Source organism: Gymnodraco acuticeps, unplaced genomic scaffold (assembly GCF_902827175.1).
Source record: "Gymnodraco acuticeps unplaced genomic scaffold, fGymAcu1.1, whole genome shotgun sequence".
In the NCBI taxonomy this organism is placed as follows: domain Eukaryota; kingdom Metazoa; phylum Chordata; class Actinopteri; order Perciformes; family Bathydraconidae; genus Gymnodraco; species Gymnodraco acuticeps.
The window spans coordinates 747,760-767,440 of record NW_022990225.1 but is presented as its reverse complement, the minus strand read 5'-3'; the positions used below and the strand labels follow the sequence as shown (position 1 = coordinate 767,440).

General features: G+C 45.6%; 1 protein-coding gene across 2 annotated transcripts in view; it reads left to right on the top strand.

Moving 5' to 3' along the window:
- The window catches only part of st8sia1 (ST8 alpha-N-acetyl-neuraminide alpha-2,8-sialyltransferase 1), a 33,156-nt gene extending 13,862 nt beyond the window's left edge, over positions 1–19,294 (top strand). The window contains exons 3-5 of one of the 2 annotated variants that reach the window (XM_034218839.1): positions 3,646–3,755; positions 13,663–13,755; positions 15,268–19,294. In XM_034218839.1, the coding sequence (XP_034074730.1) occupies positions 3,646–3,755; positions 13,663–13,755; positions 15,268–15,739 (675 nt within the window). In that variant the 3' untranslated portion in view covers positions 15,740–19,294. The remainder of the gene's footprint in view (positions 1–3,645; positions 3,756–13,662; positions 13,756–15,267) is intronic. The other variant, XM_034218840.1, reaches the window with a different exon arrangement.
- Positions 19,295–19,681: the final 387 nt, after the last annotated feature.

Sequence of the window (19,681 nt, the reverse complement as noted above, 5' to 3'; positions counted from 1 at the left end):
TTTTAAAGTTCAATAAATGGATGTTTTCAAAGTCAATGAATAATCGTATTTAATAATCGTGATATCAATATTGACCAGAAATAATTGTGATTATGGTTTTTGCCATAATCGCACAGCCCTCATTTTTACATGTCTTTACATGCTGTGTGTGGGTGTGCATGTGGATGTAGGGTGTTTGTGCTGGGAAACAGGACAGAATGAGAAGCTCATAAGTGTTGCTGTGGTTTTTGTATCCAGGGGAAATACACATTTTAAAGGGTTAAAATCCTGAAAATGATTGAATGTTTGGTAGTTTTGAGTACGTTAGAAGTTGTTTAAGTGATTCATGAAAAAAAGAAAAAAGAAGTAGAAAAAGATATTGATGTATGATGATTTAATAACAGTTGTTTTGGGCGTGTACATTTTTGCCACAAAGGTGTCCAGAGGTAGTATCTGATACTGCGTAAACAATAATAATGCAGTCAAATCAATTTTGTTGCTAATCTTTGACACATCCAAGACTCTAATAACCACCAAAGTTCCATCCCTCTACTAATTATTATATTGACATTTTTTCATTTTTGTGTTTGTTTGTCATAAATAATGAGATAATTCAAATAATGAAACAGGCATTTAAAGGGTTAAAATCCAGAAGATTATGGAATGTTTGGTAGTTTTGAGTATGTTAGAAGTTGTTTAAGTGATTCATGAAGAAAAAAAAGTAGAAAAGAATATTGATGAATGATGATTTAATAGCAGTTTTTTGGGGCTTGTACATTTTTGCCACGAAGGTGTCGAAAGGAAGAACATTTGAGGAGGGCACAGGGGTTAAAGTTCAATAAATGGATGTTTTCAAATTCAATGAATAATTTAATAATCGTGATATCAATATTGACCAGTTAAAATCGTGATTATGATTTTTGCCATAATCGCACAGCCCTAATTTTTACATGTCTTTACATGCTGTGTGTGGGTGTGCATGTGGATGTAGGGTGTTTGTGCCGGGAAACAGGACAGAATGAGAAGCTCATAATTACTGTTGCCGTGGTTTTTGTATCCAGGAGCAATACATCTCACTAATAAAGAAGATTGGATCCCCATTTCTGATGCAGTTTAATATCCTGGTTGGTAAATGCGATGAATTTGTGACCCTAATTTGCAAGCGAGAGCCGGGCATGTTAATTCATGAGGGGTGGGGGAGTTGAGGGCCAATAAATAAAGAAATGAGAATATGAAGCGAGAGTGGGCGGGCTGAACCACAGTGAGCACAGGAGGTTTTAAACCAAAAGTTGTTGTATTGCTTGTATGTGTTTATAAGTGAAATACACAGTTTTATCTCAATTAGAGCTTACATGTTCAATTAAATGTAAAGGAGAAGAAAAGGAACACATTTATCACCAATTTGCATTTTCGTAAATGTTGTCCCTAACACAAGAACATATTTAACTCTTACTGTATTCGACCCCTCCATTTTAAGTTGAGCAATAGGATTTTTTACATTGAAAAAACTGTGCATCAATGTGTCTTCCCAGAACCATTGTCCTTATTAACAAAGTATATTTTTGTAGTGATAGAATCAATGATTCTAATACCTGAGCTTATTTGTGTTGCAGCCACCCTATTTATTGGGATATGGATGAACCAACCCTTTAGAATCTAATATAAAAATCCATTCATGGCATTATATCCATGACATCACTTGTCTTCCTTGAGTGATATTAATCTTTACACTTTGTGGTCTTTTTATGTTACATCTATAACTGTCACCAGGATGTAGCTGGTGGTTTTCTTTCTGTGTCAGACTCCGCCCTCTCACCCTGCCTCAGGTCATGGTGACTGCTACATTGTACAACTTTGTGTTTGTGTGAGTCTAACACTTGCAATGATTCTTTTTTGTTGCACTTTCTGTACAGTACAAGCCTATAAAGTGATCAGGTGCATGTGTGTTTCTCTGAAGGAACGTAACTACTAGTTAGGCAGGAAGCACAGAGCACAAGCTCACCCACACACAGACACACAGACACACACACACACACACACACACACACACACACACACACACATATTCTCATCCCTCTCAACTACCAGTGCTGTAATTGCGGGTTTGAACACAGACAACCAGCCACACTTCACCAAGCTGGCAGCAGCTCCAGTATGGGCATCTGCCAGGGAATGTGCCAATTAAGGCTTTGACAGTTAAATACTGGTTATTCAAACGGCTCAAACAGAGCGTCCATACACAGAGTTCTCTCCACTGTACAGCAGATTATCTATTCGTATCTCTACAGTATCCTAAAAGTTTCTGATGAATTATTCCTTTATATCATGATAACACATTTGCAAGCTCATGAATGATCCTCTTCTCTGTGGGAAGTCAAACAGTATCTGGTTCCAGTTTTGTTTGGAATATTTTTCCCTTGTCGGTGAGACAAAACAAGAATTGTGATTGTATTGTCCTCTGACTCACCCCCCCTGTCACGGTCTAAAAGAGCCCCCGAGGCGCGGAGGGTTGTGCGTGTGCGTTTATGTGTGCGTGTATTCTCAAGTGTGTGCACTCCGAGGGGAATAATGAGCACAATTGTTTCCGCCGTCCCTCTTAATCCATGCCTTTGACTTTAATACAGCCATGTCAAAGAGAAGGGACATTTTTGGCCCATGCCTCGTGGAGCTTGGTATTTCAGCGTTCTCAGGAACAGTTTTAATACAAATATATCCAAGGCTTTCATTTAGATGATGATAGGACTGCTGTGATTTCCACCCCCGGAGTTACTTCTGCAGTGGCTAGGGTGTAGTAGAGAGTGGAGAGATGGTGGAGTAGCTCTACTGTATACAGAAAATACAAATTGATTAAAACACTATATATTCACATTTGTAACAGCTCAAGATAGTTAGCTAAAATCAATGGAAAAACGGTTACAATAACTATCTTTAAAATGAATCAACAGTTCCAAATAGCTAGCTAAAACATTGACGGATTACTTTTATTGCAAATATTGTAAAAATATCCACTTTGTTCACGTTTAAAATATGGTATGAAGGGGTTCTTGAGTTTATCTGAGGGATTTGTGGGTACTTTTAAAAACACTGTGCAGAGACAAAAGAAAATACATTTACCAGAACACAAATTTGATTAAAATGGAAGAGTAGGAGCAGAGATTATATAATCATATTTTGTTTTTTGGTCTTTGACATTTGTTTTCCCTGAGAAATAATGTGGGTACATTACATTCAAAGATCACATTAACATGTTATAGTTATTGGCCTGATGCACTTTGCAGTTCCAGAACGTTTTCTGTTTACAGGCATTAGAAAAAAAGTGTTTGCTGGGTATTTAATCCTTGTATTTTGCTGATTCATCTAGGTTTGTTTAAGATTTTTGATTCAATAATTCTATGTATAATATAGACTTTGCTCTTGACGCAAAAGCCATGACAGAACCTGATTTATGAAGTTTTATGACCTCTACTTGTCCACTTCCTCACTCATATATCCAGGCTTGTTTGTCCTTCAGCACTTTAGTCTCTTAAGGGAAATTAGAAGGTCATTTTCTTTCCTGAACCCAAGGTCACTCATGCACCTGCCTCCATTTTGGTTTCTAGGTTGAGTGAAAATGAATATCTGTTTCTTTGTGTGTGCTAACAGAGCTGCATGTTTCCCTCTGCGCAGGAAAACCCCCTGCAGCTGCCCCTGAAGAAGTGCGCCGTGGTGGGCAATGGTGGCATTCTCCGGAACAGCAAATGTGGACGAAACATCGACCAGGCCGACTTCGTCCTGCGGTGAGAGACCAGGGGACTCAAAGGGGCTGGTAGTGCATGAGTCTGCATTGTATATAATAATAATAAAGCTTTATTTATATAGCACTTTTCATACAACACATGCTTTACAAAATGACACATCACAAGTTAAAAATAGACAACAAGAAATTCCCCTCAGATTATTTGTTAAGAACTTTACAGGTACATGCAGCAAAATATAACATTTGATTAGGTTAATAGACACAAGGAGGTAAAATGTATGATAATACAAATAAAATAAATAATGGTTTCTCTCTGACAGATAAGACACAAGACAACTGAATCGATGCAACAATATAAAATATAAAACCCCATAAAACAAAGTGAACACGTAGGTACAACAGAAATACAATTTAAAAAATAATAGTAATAAAAATGCCATAATTATAATAAAGGTTAAACGATTAAGAAATAAAAAAGACCATTGTAAAAATAAATATTGCTATTGAAGCATGTTAGATCAATAAAATAAGATAATAACCTTTAAGACCTATAACATAATATAAAGGTAGGTAAAGAATAAATACTAAAAGAACATTTAAAGTGGGGGGTTGCTAATAAAAAGCTAATCTAAAAAGATTAGTCCTCACTGGTCAAACGATATGACTGCTTCACTGCTCAAATGTGAGTGTGCCGTGCCCATGAGCCCTCAGCCCATGGTGATAATGAAAGCTGGTGCCGACTGTAACCGAGAGAGAAAGGCCTGGAAAGCAAAATAGGACACAGCAAAGGGAGGAGGAAAAGGAGGTTAGACGTGAGTAAGCAGAAATAGGGACACACTGAGACGAGGGAGGAAGAGGAGAGGCAGCAGAGAGGCATAAAGCAGAACAGATCCGGAGAGCACTCATTGAAAACGAGATGCTGGTTGCTGGATTGGGACATATTTTTAATATGAGATAAATATGTTTTTCTTTGAAAAACTAGTGACCAAAGAGATTTTATATGGGTTTTGATTAAGGAAGAAATCCCCTCTGATGGAGCTGGTATTCCTTCTGAGGACGTGACAACTGATCCAGACTGTTGAAGCAGAACGGATTAAAGAGAGAGCTAATGTTTTGAAATGTAGACCTTGAGCGTGAGGAAAAAGTGCATGACGTCGTGCGGATTCCAGCTCAAACAGAAGACCCTTTAAGAGCATGATACACATCTTCATGGGTGATCCTGTAAAAAGATTGAAATCGACAGATCAGATATTGCATTTTGAACAGGGTGTCTCTAAACACTAGCACTACAGGGGTCATCTGATAATGGTGGTGTGGCAATCCAGCACTCACAACAGGAAAGAATGAGACAGAGAGGAATAAATAAAACACAGACATAGTTGAAATTAATCATTATTATTTAGTTGCGCAACACCAAATGGGAAAACATGACCTGCTCATTCAGCAATGCTCCCAGCAAATACAAGAAACACAGGGCAGATATATGTTTTCTAAATGACACACAAACATGTTCCCTAAACATGTTTAACGCACACACATTGTCAGTTCTCCTAAACTTGGACATGTTCCAGATGTCGAAAGGTCATTATCTCACGTCTTTAGGAGTCTTGCAGGATATGAATTATCCAATTAACAAACTATATATACACACGTCTGCACATGAACGCACATACATTTCTTTACATTAACTAACACACAAACCTCAATGTTTTCCCTCTAACTCTATTATAATCTAAACATCCTCTTTGTCAGCTCACTTTAAGTGAATAATTAGCAAAGAGACAATTAGCCTCTTGGCTCTGAAAACTGTCATTTAATAACATACCTAGTTACTATGACTAGGTCCAAGATTAATATAACAATGGGTTTTTATATCAATCAATGAATTTAAAGGGTGGTTAAACCTGTTGATTCACAATATAGTTGCATAGAAATGTCTCCATGCACAAGATGCAAAATATATGCAGTAATATTCAAACGGGCAGCTTTGACTGCACCTAGTATGTCGGTCACTGATTCCAAATAACACCTGTGTACAACTGCTCAATGAGACCTTTTGATATTCACTGGTCAAACTGACAGTGCTTGTTAAATTCCAAGACAAAAATGTGGTATTCAAAACAAATTCACTGTTGCGTGAAATTTAAGAAAAGGTTTCCTCAAAACTGTCACTCTTTGTTCCATAACCAAACTGTCAGTACATCAGAGGAAGTGATGTGATTGGTCGTGATTGCAACCAGCCCAAAAAGCCCACTCATACTGTAATGTAACAAACCCCTTCTCTGAGTACGTGTCTCTGTGTTACAAAGTACGAGTGGGTTTGTCCTAAAATAGACAGTAGAATGTATGTCCTGCAATTTCCCGTAAAAAATTGCTTTGTTGAGATAACAGATAAATATTTACAATATACCCAAAGTAATGTAAGTACAAATCCATCTATGAACACAACAGTCTATTCGGGGCTTAAGGAAAAGATAGCACAACTGTTACTGAGATAATCTAAACTCAAGCAAAGCAGGGCAGATAAACCCAGATAGAGGAAACACTATGGCAAGGACACAATGGATATGTTCATCATTCTCAAAAGTATCCTCTCCAGCTGTCCTTCATGTCCTCCATCTGCTGATATAAACAGCTCTGATGTGATAATCAGCAGGCGGTCATTATTTCATTATTTTCAAATACTCAAAAACGATAGTTACGGCTGTAACTACGGTTCTATGAGTCCCGGATGACCGCCAGAGGCGGTGCTTTAGCACTGGGGATGTGTCCATCGCGCGCATGCGCAGCTCGAGTACCAATACCAACAAAGTCACCTGTGACCCACGTGACACCGGCTATATCAGCCGGTGTCGTCAGTGGATCTGTTCCCAGAATCTTCTCGCGAGCACACAAGAATTCTGAGTGACAGGATACTCTGGCGGTCATCCGGGACTCATAGAACCGTAGTTACAGCCGTAACTATCGTTCTATTTCGTCCCTACTGACCGCCAGAGGCGGTGCTTTAGCACTGGATGACCTATACCAACCATGTCATGAAGAATCCAAGCACTTACTCACCTAGCTGGAAGCAGCGGAGCTTGGCAACAGGACCACACCCAGAGGGTGAGGAGTGGCGACATTGACTCGGTAGAACCTGGAGAATGTGCCAGAAGACGCCCATGATGCCGCGGCACAGATGGTCTCCAGGGGCACCCCTCTTAGGGCAGCCCACGATGTTGAGATGCTTCTTGTAGAGTGGCATCTCACCCCTGATGGCAGGGGGCGGCCACTGGCCCCATAGGCATGTGTGATGGTATCAACCACCCAGTGGGACAGCCGTTGCTTAGAGAGAGCACGACCCTTCTTAGTGCCGCCATGGCAAACGAAGAGCTGCTCTGACTGCCGTATACCGGCTGTAGCATCAATATACGCCCTCAGGGCACGCACAGGGCACAGCAACTCAGGTGTGCCGCTCTCCTGTGGAATGTTAAAGCGTGCCAGCTGGATAGGCCGATTGGAGTGGGCTAGTGGAAGCACCTTGGGCAGGAACGCCACATTCGGCCAGAGGGTAACGCCCGAGTCATCGGAGTTCCACCTCAGGCATTTACTGCTTACGGAGAGGGCATGAAGCTCTCCGACTCGCTTCCCTGAGGTTACGGCAAGCAGAAATGCTGCCTTCAGGGACAGCCACTTAAGCCCGACCTGGGCCAGGGGCTCGAAGGGAGGAGATGATAGGGCATTCAGCACTAGGGGCAGGTCCCAAGCCGGGGCCCTTGGGGTGCTAGGGGGACGCTGCCGTAGAGCCCCTCTTAGAAAGAGGGACACCAACCTGTGGCGCCCCACTGTGGCGCCATCGACTCCGACATGTCGGGCAGAGATCGCAGCCATATACACCTTCAAAGTGGAGTGAGAACGTCCACTCTCCAGAAGGGACTGCAGGAACTCCAAAATGGTGGCCACGGAGCAATGCCCCGGATTCTCAGCCTTACTCACACACCAGTGGGAGAAGAGCTTCCATTTGCACTCATATTGTGCCCGAGTGGATGGAGCTCTGGCATTCAGGATAGTTTCCCTGACTGATGCCGTGACACCGCTCAACAGTGGGTTGGGCCCTGCAGAGGCCAAACCCAGAGCTGAAGGCGGTGAGAGTCGGGACGCCAGATCTGACCCTTGAGCTGTGACAGAAGGTCCTTCTTGTCGGGGAGACGCCAAGGTGGGCTGCAGCAGAGACTGCGCAGCAGTGGGAACCAGACTCTCCCCGGCCAGCGGGGGGCGACCAGAAGGAGCCTGTGCCCCTGAGTAAGGACCCTCTGAAGCGTCTGCAGTATCAGAGGCAGCGGCGGGAAGGCATACAGGAGAGTGTCCGGCCAGTCGTGCGCCAGGGCATCCTGACCCAACGGGCTGGTCACCTCCGTCCAGGAGAACCAGAGGGGGCAGTGCCTCGACTCTTCTGAGGCAAAGAGGTCCACCTCGGCCCTGCCGAAAAGGCTCCAAATTGTCTCCACCACCTCTGGGTGAAGCCTCCACTCCCCCGGTGGAGGCTTGCGCCGTGAGAGGAAATCTGCGACCTGATTCAGGTCTCCTGGCAGAAAGACTGCCTGCAGACTGGCGAGGCGGGGGAGCGCCCAAGGCAAGAGGCTCTGTGAAACACGGAGCAGCTGTGTGGACCTGGTGCCCCCCTGGTGGTTGATTTGGGCAACGGCGGACATGTTGTCCGAACGAATGAGCACATGCCTGCCCGCCAGTTGGGGTAAAAAGTGCATGAGTGCGAGCAACACAGCCCGCAGCTCCAGCACATTGATGTGGTGTGCACCTTCCTGGGCAGACCACTGCCCCTGCACAGTCCTGCCCTGCCACACCGCACCCCACCCCGAGAGACATGCATCCACAGTGACCGTCTCCCGGCGGGATGGGATGGCGCCCATAGGCACACCCATCAGAAGATAGGCCCTGTCCCTCCAGCGGGACAGAGAGTGGAGGCACCGCTGAGACACCCTGACTCTCTTGTGCCTGTGCCGTTTGGCGTCCAAGCGAAAGTTGTTCAGCCACATCTGCATGGGGCGCAGTGATAGCATGCCCAAGGGCACAACGGCTGAGGCAGCTGTCAGTCTGCCTAAGAGCCGGAGGAACTGGATGTAAGGCACCCTCTTGCCCAGTCTGAAGATGCGAAGATGGTGGGAAATGTCGTCCACACGACGAGGTGTCAAGTAGGCCCTCATGGCGACCGAGTCTAGGACCATCCCCAGGTAAGTGACCTGTTGGGAAGGGTCCAGGCAACTCTTCCCGGCGTTCACTGTTAGGCCCAACCGGGCTACATGGGATGAGAGGTGCGCCGTATCCTGGGCCACTTGGGCCCGGGACGGCGCGCAAACTAGCCAGTCGTCCAGATATGGCAGGACCTTCATGCCCTGTGCCTGCAGGGGAGCGAGCGCTGCCGCTACAACCCTGGTGAACACCCTTGGAGAGAGGGAGAGACCAAAGGGAAGCACCCGGAACTGATAATGTCGGCCCTGAAAGGCGAACCTCAAGAACTTCCGGTGATGGGATGCAATTGGCACGTGGAAGTAGGCGTCCTTCAAGTCCACGGTTGTGAACCACTCCCCCTGTGTGACAACACGAAGGGTGTCTGCTGTGGTTAGCATATGGAAGGGTAGTACCCTCAAGAATCTGTTGACTCCTCTGAGGTGCAGAACTGGACGGAATCCGCCAACTTTCTTGCTCACAAGAAAGTACGCCGAGTAGAACCCCCCGCCCTGAAGCAGGGGGTCCACTGGCTCGATTGCGCCCTTGGCCAAGAGGACGGACAACTCTTGGGCCAGAGCTAAGGCCTTCGCCGGGTCGTTGACAACTGTCATACTGACCCGGCCGAAGGCTAGGGGCCGGCGTCGGAACTGCAATTCGTAGCCCTGGGTTAGGGTGGAAATCACCCAAGGGTCGGAAGTACAGGCAGCCCAGTAGCTGAGCTGCTGCTGGGAAAAACAGCCGACAACCGGCCTCGAGACTTCAGGGCCTAGCCCCCCGGCCCCTGGGGCCCCCTGGGGGGCGCCGGTAAGGCTCTGAAGCACGAGGCCGCCTGGAAGCCAGGCGACCTGGGGCACGAAAGCCATCGGCCGGTTGAGTGGGCCGCTGGGACCTCTGCAGACCACCCCTGTAAGCCGGTGGCTGAGTGCGGCTGCTAGAGCGGCCCCTGGGCCTGCTGGGAGTGGCCACGGGTCTGCGAAGACCCGAGAGCTGCTGCCTGGTCTGCCTAGCTTGGGCAGCGCGCTCCAGCGCCTCCAGGGCAGCTGACCCAAACAGCTCCCCTGGCACGACTGGTACGCTACGGAGGACTCTCCTACATGTCTCCGTCAGTGGTGACTGAGCCAGCCAAACCTGGCGACGAGTCTGTACCAGAAAGGACATAACTCGTCCCAATTCCCTCGTCATTAGGGCAAAGGCCTGCAGTGATGCATCACTGAGGCCCAGCAAAGAAGGCTCGGCCGGAGCCTGCTGCAGCGAGGCGGAGACGGCCAGCATTAGATGGGAGAGGGAGTTCCCGATATGACCCATGCGTGCTGATGCGTCGTAGGCCCTACAGAGCAGCCCATCTGTGACCCTGCACTGAGGCTGAGGGCACCTGACCACAGGCCTTAGAGCCTTGTCAGGAGCCAGAATCAGGGAGGCGATGGCAGGCTCAATGGGTGGCATGCCACCCAGCCCCACCCTCGCCGGGTCCTGCATGGCAGCCAAGGTCCGGGCATCGGAGCCAGCGTGGCCGAGGGCCCTGGTGTTCCTCCAGCATGCCTGGAGCTCCCTCAGGTACTCCTCTGAAGGAGGAACGGTGAGGGGGACAGGGGCTGGGCTACGCCTGAAGAAGGCACTAGCCTGAACTAAGTCGGCCTGCGGAACCGGAATCTGCAGGTGCGCCAGGGCCGTACGAATAATGGCCGCCATGGAGTCGTCATCCACGCCCTGCCGAGACCCCTGAGCAGAGGAGAGGGAAGCCTCCTCGAGCGGGACCTCGTCCTCCGTCTCTTCATTGAAGAGGTTAGCCGAAGCCGCTAGCGACAAGGCATCCTCATACAGAGGTGCGGCAACCGAAGGAGGGGCGGCAACCGAAGGAGGGGCAGGCGGCACACTAGCAGCACCTATACCGGGCCCTGGCTGAAGGGCCAAGAGGAGCGACTTCATTGTGTCCATGTCGGTAGCCAGCTGATCCACTTTAGAGGACAGCCTGTTTCTAGTCCTCCTATTGGGGGGTGCACCCATGGCCATCGCTCCCTCAGGTCGCCGGGGACGGCCGAACTGATCTGGAGGAGGATGTGACCAAGAGAGGTGTCCGTTGGCTGCCGCCAGCTGTTCCACCTCCGTGAGTCTAGCCATTCTGAGTGCCCGGGGCATGCAGCTACAGTTCATGCAGGCCCCTACCGTGAGAGTTTCCCTTAGATGCTCGAGGCCGAGGCAAGAGGGGCAGCGGTCATGGCCGTCCTCGGGCTCAAGAGAAGCCATACAGGCGCTACATGCATGAGCCATTCTGTAGGTAGCCAGACGCAGCGTAGCCGGGAGCGGGTGCGGGAACACAGCCTTCACCAGCTACCTGCTTCACAGAAAGAGTAGAGCCGCGCCGCTACTCGCCAAAAGAGGGATGTAAGTATACCCACGTTACCGGCAGAGGGAGCGGGAGCGAGAGCACTGACTTCACCTAGCTGGGTTAATAAATAAGGCAGTTTACCAGGAGCGGGGGCGAGAACACTGCCTTCACTGGTTGAGCTAGAGGCGAGTGCCAGATGCAGCGTAACCGGGAGCGGGTGCGGGAACACAGCCTTCACCAGCTACCTGCTTAACGGGAACCGGGCAATTTAGCGTTTACCAGGAGTGGGGGCGAGAACACTGCCTTCACTGGTTAATTTAAGACAAATGCCAGATGCAGCATAACCGGGAGCGGGTGCGGGAACACAGCCTTCACCAGCTACCTGCTCAACGGAATAAACGAGGCAGTTTAGCGTCTACCAGGAGCGGGGGCGAGAACACTGCCTTCACTGGTTAATTTAAGACAAATGCCCGATGCAGCGTAACCGGGAGCGGGTACGGGAACACAGCCTTCACCAGCTACCTGCTCAACGGAATAAACGAGGCCGTTTAGCGTCTACCAGGAGCGGGGGCGAGAACACTGCCTTCACTGGTTAAATTAAACACGAGTGCCAGATGCAGCGTAACCGGGAGCGGGTGCGAGAGCACAGCCTTCACCAGCTACCTGCTTAAAGGAATAAACAAGGCAGTTTAGCGTCTACCAGGAGCGGGGGCGAGAACACTGCCTTCACTGGTTAAATTAAACACGAATGCCAGATTCAGCGTAACCGGGAGCGGGTGCGAGAGCACAGCCTTCACCAGCTACCTGCTTAAAGGAATAAACAAGGCAGTTTAGCGTCTACCAGGAGCGGGGGCGAGAACACTGCCTTCACTGGCTAAATTAAAGACGAATGCCTACCTGCTGAACGGGAAGAGTAGAGCGGTGCTGCTACTCGCCGAACAAACAAAGGGGATGTAGCTACACCCCAAATCAAGAAGCTTTACACAAGCTAAGACCGGAAACTGGCTTTTAAAGAAAAAACAGCACGGGAAACTCCGGTGCTTAACACGGCGTCAGCCGAGTGGCTGCAGCGCTACTGCTAACTAGCTCAATGCTAATGAAGTTCGCAGAATAAGTACAAAAGCACAGCAAGGGCAACTCCTGGGAGAGGGAGCGGAAACACCTCCGTCACCATAAAAGTTGAAGCCCAAAAAGCAAAACAGACAGTAACGGGACAACTAGGTTGGGAGAGGGAGCGAAAACACTGCCATCACCAACCAAGCCGACACCAACCTGTCCGAACGAAGTCTCTGCGCAGCCAGCCACAGCTCCTGGAGGACGGGTAAACCCGCGCCCCCGACTGGATGAGTCGCGAAGCTGCACGCAGCCAGCTGTTTGCAGAGAATCCTTAACAAATATTCCAACCGAACGAACGCTGTAGGCTACAAAAAATGTAGCCAAGGTACTCTCGCACAGCGAGAAGATGAAAGGCAACAGATCCACTGACGACACCGGCTGATATAGCCGGTGTCACGTGGGTCACAGGTGACTTTATTGGTATTGGTACTCGAGCTGCGCATGCGCGCGATGGACACATCCCCAGTGCTAAAGCACCGCCTCTGGCGGTCAGTAGGGACGAAATAGAACTAAACACATCTTGCAAACACAAAATGAACTTTAGTTAGTCCTTGTGGATTTATATTCACATTGTTGCTGCAGCTGTTTCTTGGTGAAAGAGAGAACATAAGGGAACGTTATATTTGGTGTTAAATATGGGACATTGTCACTCCAGTTAATTAAGATTGAAACCATTCTGCAGGCGTTGTTGTTTAACCACTTCTAAGCAATGTCATTCCACTTTAGAGTTTAGAATCAAATCTTTTTAAGAAAGACATTATTTCAGTCTGAAGTCATCATTTCCCAATGACCTTAAACTGAATATATTAGATTTTTGGAAAAACGAGACATTTTGGGGGTTGTGGGATACGCTGCTTGACATATTGCACTGTTTTTCTACTATTTTATATTTCTATAATAGATTTTATTTATAAGATTAATCAAGAAAAAAATCTACAGATTGCCAAATACTTACAGCTCTAGTCCACATCTAATGTCTCTTTAGCTGTTCTCGCTTTTAGTTGAATTATAATAGCTCCCATTACCCCCCTTTAACCTCTTAAAGTATCTTTGACCTGCTGTAAACACACACACACACACACACACACACACACACACACACACACACACACACACACACTACAATGGAACCTGTCTGTTTGATAGCGTAATCAGATCAGATAATCACGGAAATGACCTCGAGGAATCCTGTAATTGTTTATTCTGTCAGTGCATTTTGTACGTGGAGTGTTTACAAAAATAAAATGAATAATAAACTGGCTGTGTTTTGTTCACTCAGGTGCAACCTGCCGCCGCTTTCAAAGGATTATGTGGAGGATGTGGGAACCAAGACGCACATGGTCACTGCCAACCCCAGCATTGTAGAGAAGAGGTGATCATAAAAACATTGTCCTCTCAGGAAAACATTCATCACTTATCAGAACAAAGTGCATGCATGGTTTGAGCAGGCATGGCTGAGGGTGATGATGCGTATATTGTGAGCTATTGGTTATGGTTTACTGTAATTCAAACTTTATGTGGCGCTAATCTACAAATCAGGAAGGCATGACATTCAAATATGCATTAGTCAAAGCGAGCGCTCAAAGTGCACCAAATGTGAGAATGAAGAAAGGCATTATGAAATACAAACATGATTAGGGTTTAAAGAGTCAAATAAACTATATTGACTGAGGCATATGAGTTAACCCTGAACTTTAAAACTGAAACTCATGTAGCGCTGAATATAGTGGGTACGAGCCCGCCACCCATTGTGCTGCAGTGCGGAAAACAGGAAGTTCATTTCCTCTGTAGACAGAGAGGGAGCAGCAGATGAGTAAACCAGGTCATGGGTGACTTAACGTTTAGTGTCAAAATGACAGATAACTTAACTGCAACTTCGACAACTTTGATGTCCTTTTCAGAATGTACTTTTTTGCACTAAAACTAAGGGAACAATTTGGAGTTGGTATTGGTTATTATGCTACGATTTTACTGTTCGCCCACTTCAGATCAGATGTGGCTGTATGTGGCCCCTGAACTGAAATGACCCCCCTGCTTCCTCTAGCAAGAAGGCCATCACCAGAATGAGGTTAAAACCAGGAGAAGCTACTTTGGATGAGTGGACTGACATTGTTTATGATATTTTCAAGATGGAAAGGATAACCCTTGCTTTGAGACTGCAACAGGGAATCTTTTTGACGAGATGGGAAAAATTGATAATATATGTTACACCAATACGACCATCATTTGTCTATTAGGGATTCTTATGTCTTATATTTGTATTTTTTTCTATGAAATAGAATAATAGGCTGCAGGTATACCCCCATAACCTTGTTTGTGTTTATGTTCATTCTGTATGTTATAGCATGATTGAAGAGCCTGCCTCTATTATCCACAAATATGTATGTTTTCAATTTGTTATTTTATTGATTTTTTTCAATAAAGGTACATAAAACAACAAACAATCAGGTTATTAATACAAGACTGGTCCAGTAAAAATGCAAAGTTAAATGAGGCAAAGGACAACACGTAGACAACCAAGCATGACATGTTACAATGACTGTATAATACATAGGGAAACAATTATAAACTGACCATTTCAAATCCAGCATTCTTCCAAAGATATTGTCCAGTGTTCATTTAGATAGCTCCAAACAATATTTAACACCGAGAGATTCCACCGGTTTAGACTTCCCATCCAGACATTGTTTTATTTGTTCCCGTCTCATTACCTCTGAGATGAGTGTTTTCCACATGGAGATAAATATGTATGTTTGATTTGTGATTTCACTGTAAACTACAGAAGGCTTACAGAGAATAGTGTATTGTCTATGATTGTGAAAAGCTGAATACAAAAATAATTTCAAAAAAAGTCTAACTCTTCCTCTGTATCACTCTATCTCAGGTTTCAGAACCTCCTGTGGTCCAGGAAAGCGTTCGTGGACAGTATGAAGGTGTACGGCTCCAGCTACATCTACATGCCAGCATTCTCCATGAAGCCCGGCACTGACCCCTCGTTGCGGGCCTACTACGCCCTGGCCGACACCTCCTCCAACCTCACCATGCTCTTTGCAAACCCAGAATTCCTGCGCTCGGTGGGTAAATTCTGGAAAGGGCGCGGGGTGCATGCCAAACGGCTCTCCACGGGGCTGTTCCTGGTCTCGCTGGCCCTGGGGCTGTGCGAGGAGGTGACGGCCTACGGGTTCTGGCCCTTCTCCGTGGGCCTGGACGAGCAGCCGGTCAGCCACCACTACTACGACAACATCCTGCCCTATAAGTGGTTCCACGCCATGCCCGAGGAGTTTGTCCAGCTCTGGCAGCTGCACAAAAGCGGCACGTTGCGCATGAGAGTGGGATGCTGCCCCCCTCAGGAATGAGGGAGTTAGAGCCTCCTGATGGAGCGATAGCGGTCAGTTCAGTGGGCTACAGGAAGCAGAGGAGGATTGTAAAGCGGTAGGAAGTTAGTGCGCATATTTCCTCAGAGGAACCTCTGCACTCTTTCCACACACACTCCTGCTGCCCCCCACCAGAGCTAATCCCTAATTATCATAACAAAGTCCTCCACCCAAACCAGCAGCATCGGGGCACACATTCACACAAACATGCCATATCTCCTCTCAATTCGGAAATGGTGTGTGTTTATGGTATGTTGTGGAAAGCCTCAGCTGGTAAGGTGTGGGGTTAGATGGGTGGGGGATGTTTTAGTTTTTTTTTTTGTGCTGACTAATGTATCTGAATGACATATGGGGCAGCTGGACCAAACCCCCCCTCTGGGTCTTTTCAAACAGAGACAGAAGGAGCTGAGGACCAGGGGGGATAATAAAAGGCACTGAAAGGCAGGCGAAATGCGAACAAGGGAGAGATAATGGAATCCGGGTACCTAGTAGCTTGAATAGGACTGAAATGTAATGGAGGAGGGAAACAAGGACTGGCAGGGGGGAGAGAAGAGTGGAAGCTGGCTGGTATGTGCATGAAAGGATCTTTCTCTCCCTGCTTTACTTCAACCAAGCGCTTCATTGGCATTTTCTGGTGCCAAATAGAGCGTCAGTTCAGGAGCCATTAGAAATGGAGTCTTAAGTAATATACATCCCAGAATGTTTAGCCAAGTTGCATTTGAACACTTCACTGGAAAGGGACATTGAGTAAACCATTTATTGTTTTTGACAAAATTGTGATTGTTGGGATTAATGTGAATTGTGCTATTTTTCCGGTTCCTCCGTGGCCAGGACAGAAGAGAGAATCGACAGATGTAGTAATAAGACATGTTTTGCAAACTAACCTCACACATAGGTACCTCACCTGGAAGCGGACATCCTCACTGACTTTATGGTACAATTCACTCTCAAGAAGGCTCCTTGGTTTGAAGAAAATCTGAGTCATCTTGGAATCTGTACTATACTTGCCAAGGGAACAGAGCTCTCTTTGATGCCCACTCTGACACTGTCCTTGTTCTCTCAAATGGAGAGACACTGATATAAAGAGAGGAAGTGACAGAAAAAGACTCAATCTCACAAAGTGGCATTTACAGTAAGTGGCTGACTTGTTCGTGCAGTTATTATAATTGTTGCGTCCGGGTGCAGGGAGAACTGAGCCTCTGTCCTGTGCATCTTTTATAGTTGTGATTTGTATTTGTTTGTGCACAAGGGAAAAACAACTCGCTGATGTAGAAGCTAACACTACGAACACAATCGTTGTTGTTTTTTGTACTTGCAGGCCTTGCAGATGGAAAATGTGATATGAAATGTCTTTAAGAGTGATAAATGTGACGGTGCCATATTGTCGATACTTCAACACAGGATCACTCTGCATGGACAGTGCATGGAGTGTCCCACTATCCTTGAAAATACTCCTTAAGACTCAAGGTACGGAACATGTTAATAGTTTAGTGATTGATGCTGTGACTCCTCTGTTAAGCTGTAAAAGGTCCAGTGCCTTTTGAGACATATTAAGGCATAAAGGATCATCTAAACAAGGGATATCTCCAAAGCTGACCATGCTCTTAAATGTTTTATTGTTTTATTTTGGCCCTGCGGATCAATCGTTGATATTGAATAACTTAGAAGAACTACAAACTGCTGGACCAAGTTTTTTTTTAAAACATTCGGGTCCAAACGCAGCATGTGGTTCAAAACTTGATCAACACTTTTAGCTATGTTTCTTATTTGCACCTTTCTGTTTTCTCTCTCCTGCCCAGTATTGTGAATGAGTGACACTGGACAGAGTGTGAATTGTATATCGAGCATGAGGATTTTTAAATGTGTACGTGCTTTTTGTACACATGTTTTTGTATCTATTCCCATTACTGTCTGATTCGGGCCTTTATTCCATCCTCTGAGTTTTCTTATCAAAAGGGAGTTGAATCTGTGACTTGAAGGTCTATGTTTGAAACGCTTTATTTTGTTGATTTTGCATGGAGGAACTTATAAGAGCAATCTCACCATCGCAATGAGGGCAGAATATCATTTATTTACATTCCAACTGAAGGTTCCTTATCAAGAGGCTGAACACGCCACTATGTTCTTGACAGTTTTATGGTTGTGTTTTATCACTTATTGTTGCATTGGGAAGGTACTGTTACGCTTTTTTGCTGAGAAGATTTACACCACTTCTGTATGTCAAACATGGAGCTAGCAGCCAGTTAGCTTAGCTTATTGAAAATTGGAAACAGTGGGAAACTGCTAGTTTTACTTAGAATTTACATTAAAACAAGATCACAACTTAAAAAAATACACAAGAAAATATCAACACAGATTAGATTTACAATTTCACAGTTGTGGTTTTTTGCAATAAATCTCCCAATGTGGCTATGAGCTTGGCGGTTTAATAACCGCCAAGCTCATAGCCACATTGGGAGCCATGATCGATCCTTCGGATTGTAGGGATTACGTTTAAAACAAAGTTACAGTGATAACGATATTTAACTGGCTGCTTGCTGTTGCTTCATATTTGTTTCAAAGTGTTTCTTTAAAGCTGTCATGGAGTCTGTGAAACTAAAGTTGAACGGCAGATAGAAATGGCAGTATTGTCCATTGTATTGTACACACTTCTGAATCTGCGGTATGTGTGACCGCAGGGAGACCAATTTGTTCGAGTCTGTTCCTGGAAAGGTCACATGTTTGATTCCAGTCGCAGCCATATTACCAGCTGATCTCTGACGTGATTATCACTATGAGAAGGGCCACTGTGTTCGTGCACATCGATCCGTTCCGTAGCCTTCCTTCATGTCATGATGGTGAAGTCTTCTAATATTTGTCGTGGGTTTAACACGATGTGGAGATCGTTATTGTTCAAAGTTTTTATATCATATCTTCACCTGGGCTCATGCTGACACAAATCAATCTAAAGTGGGTCAAACAGTTGATGCAAACACATCTTTTGCATTTGTTTTAATCCGATTAAATTACTGCATTTTTTTTATTTTGAAAGCCAATTATGTAGGATTTATAATGCAATACAATTATAGCATTTTTCAAATTATTTGATTGACTTTCTTTCTTTAAACGTAAGACATTGATGCAGTATTTCCAAGTTACTCTATACTATTAGATTAATAATTTGTAAAGACGGTTTGACTCACTTTTTGATATCAGTCAGGAGGGCTCATCTTTCTTACATATTTAAATAGTTGATGTTTTGCCAAGCTTTGTTATTTTAAACAACGGATGTAAATGTGCTTTTTTTTTGCCTTGACAGTCTGAATTTTATACATATAAAAAAACGTCTTGATGGTATTGCTGTTTGCGCCACCCCCACTGTCACCTCCTGTGCTCATTCATGTCATCTGATTTAAAGAATCTGAGCATGTTAACAAATAAAAGTAACAGATTGGATGTGCCATCTGGATTAAACTGTGAAGGATGAATAAGTGAAAACAACCATATCCATATAAAAGTCAAACTGGTATCAAATAAAAGGAAAATGTTTCCACTGTGGTTTCTTTTGATTTTGAGTTCCAGATGTGCTTCTGCTGATTTCTTCATCTTGTTTTATTGCCAAATAATAATTTGATACAGGAGACAAATGTTGCGCAGCTTACAACTGAGGAAAACATTTTCTCCGGATTGAAGCTCAGATAAATATGTGCACCACTTTTTTGACAGGAAATCACTTTTCTTTGGCTTTTCCCCCCATTTGAATGCTTGCCCTTTGTGTGGGAGGACAGATAGTTTGTTTGGTGGTGAGGGAGGTTAATGTCGTCACTGAAACCCTCTGCTGACCTGTTTTCTGGGGAATTACGTTTTAAAGATCTCTCAGCAGCTGTCTCCCATGTTCCCATCCGGACCCTTCAGCTTCACACAGCTGTTTCTGTGATCAAGCCC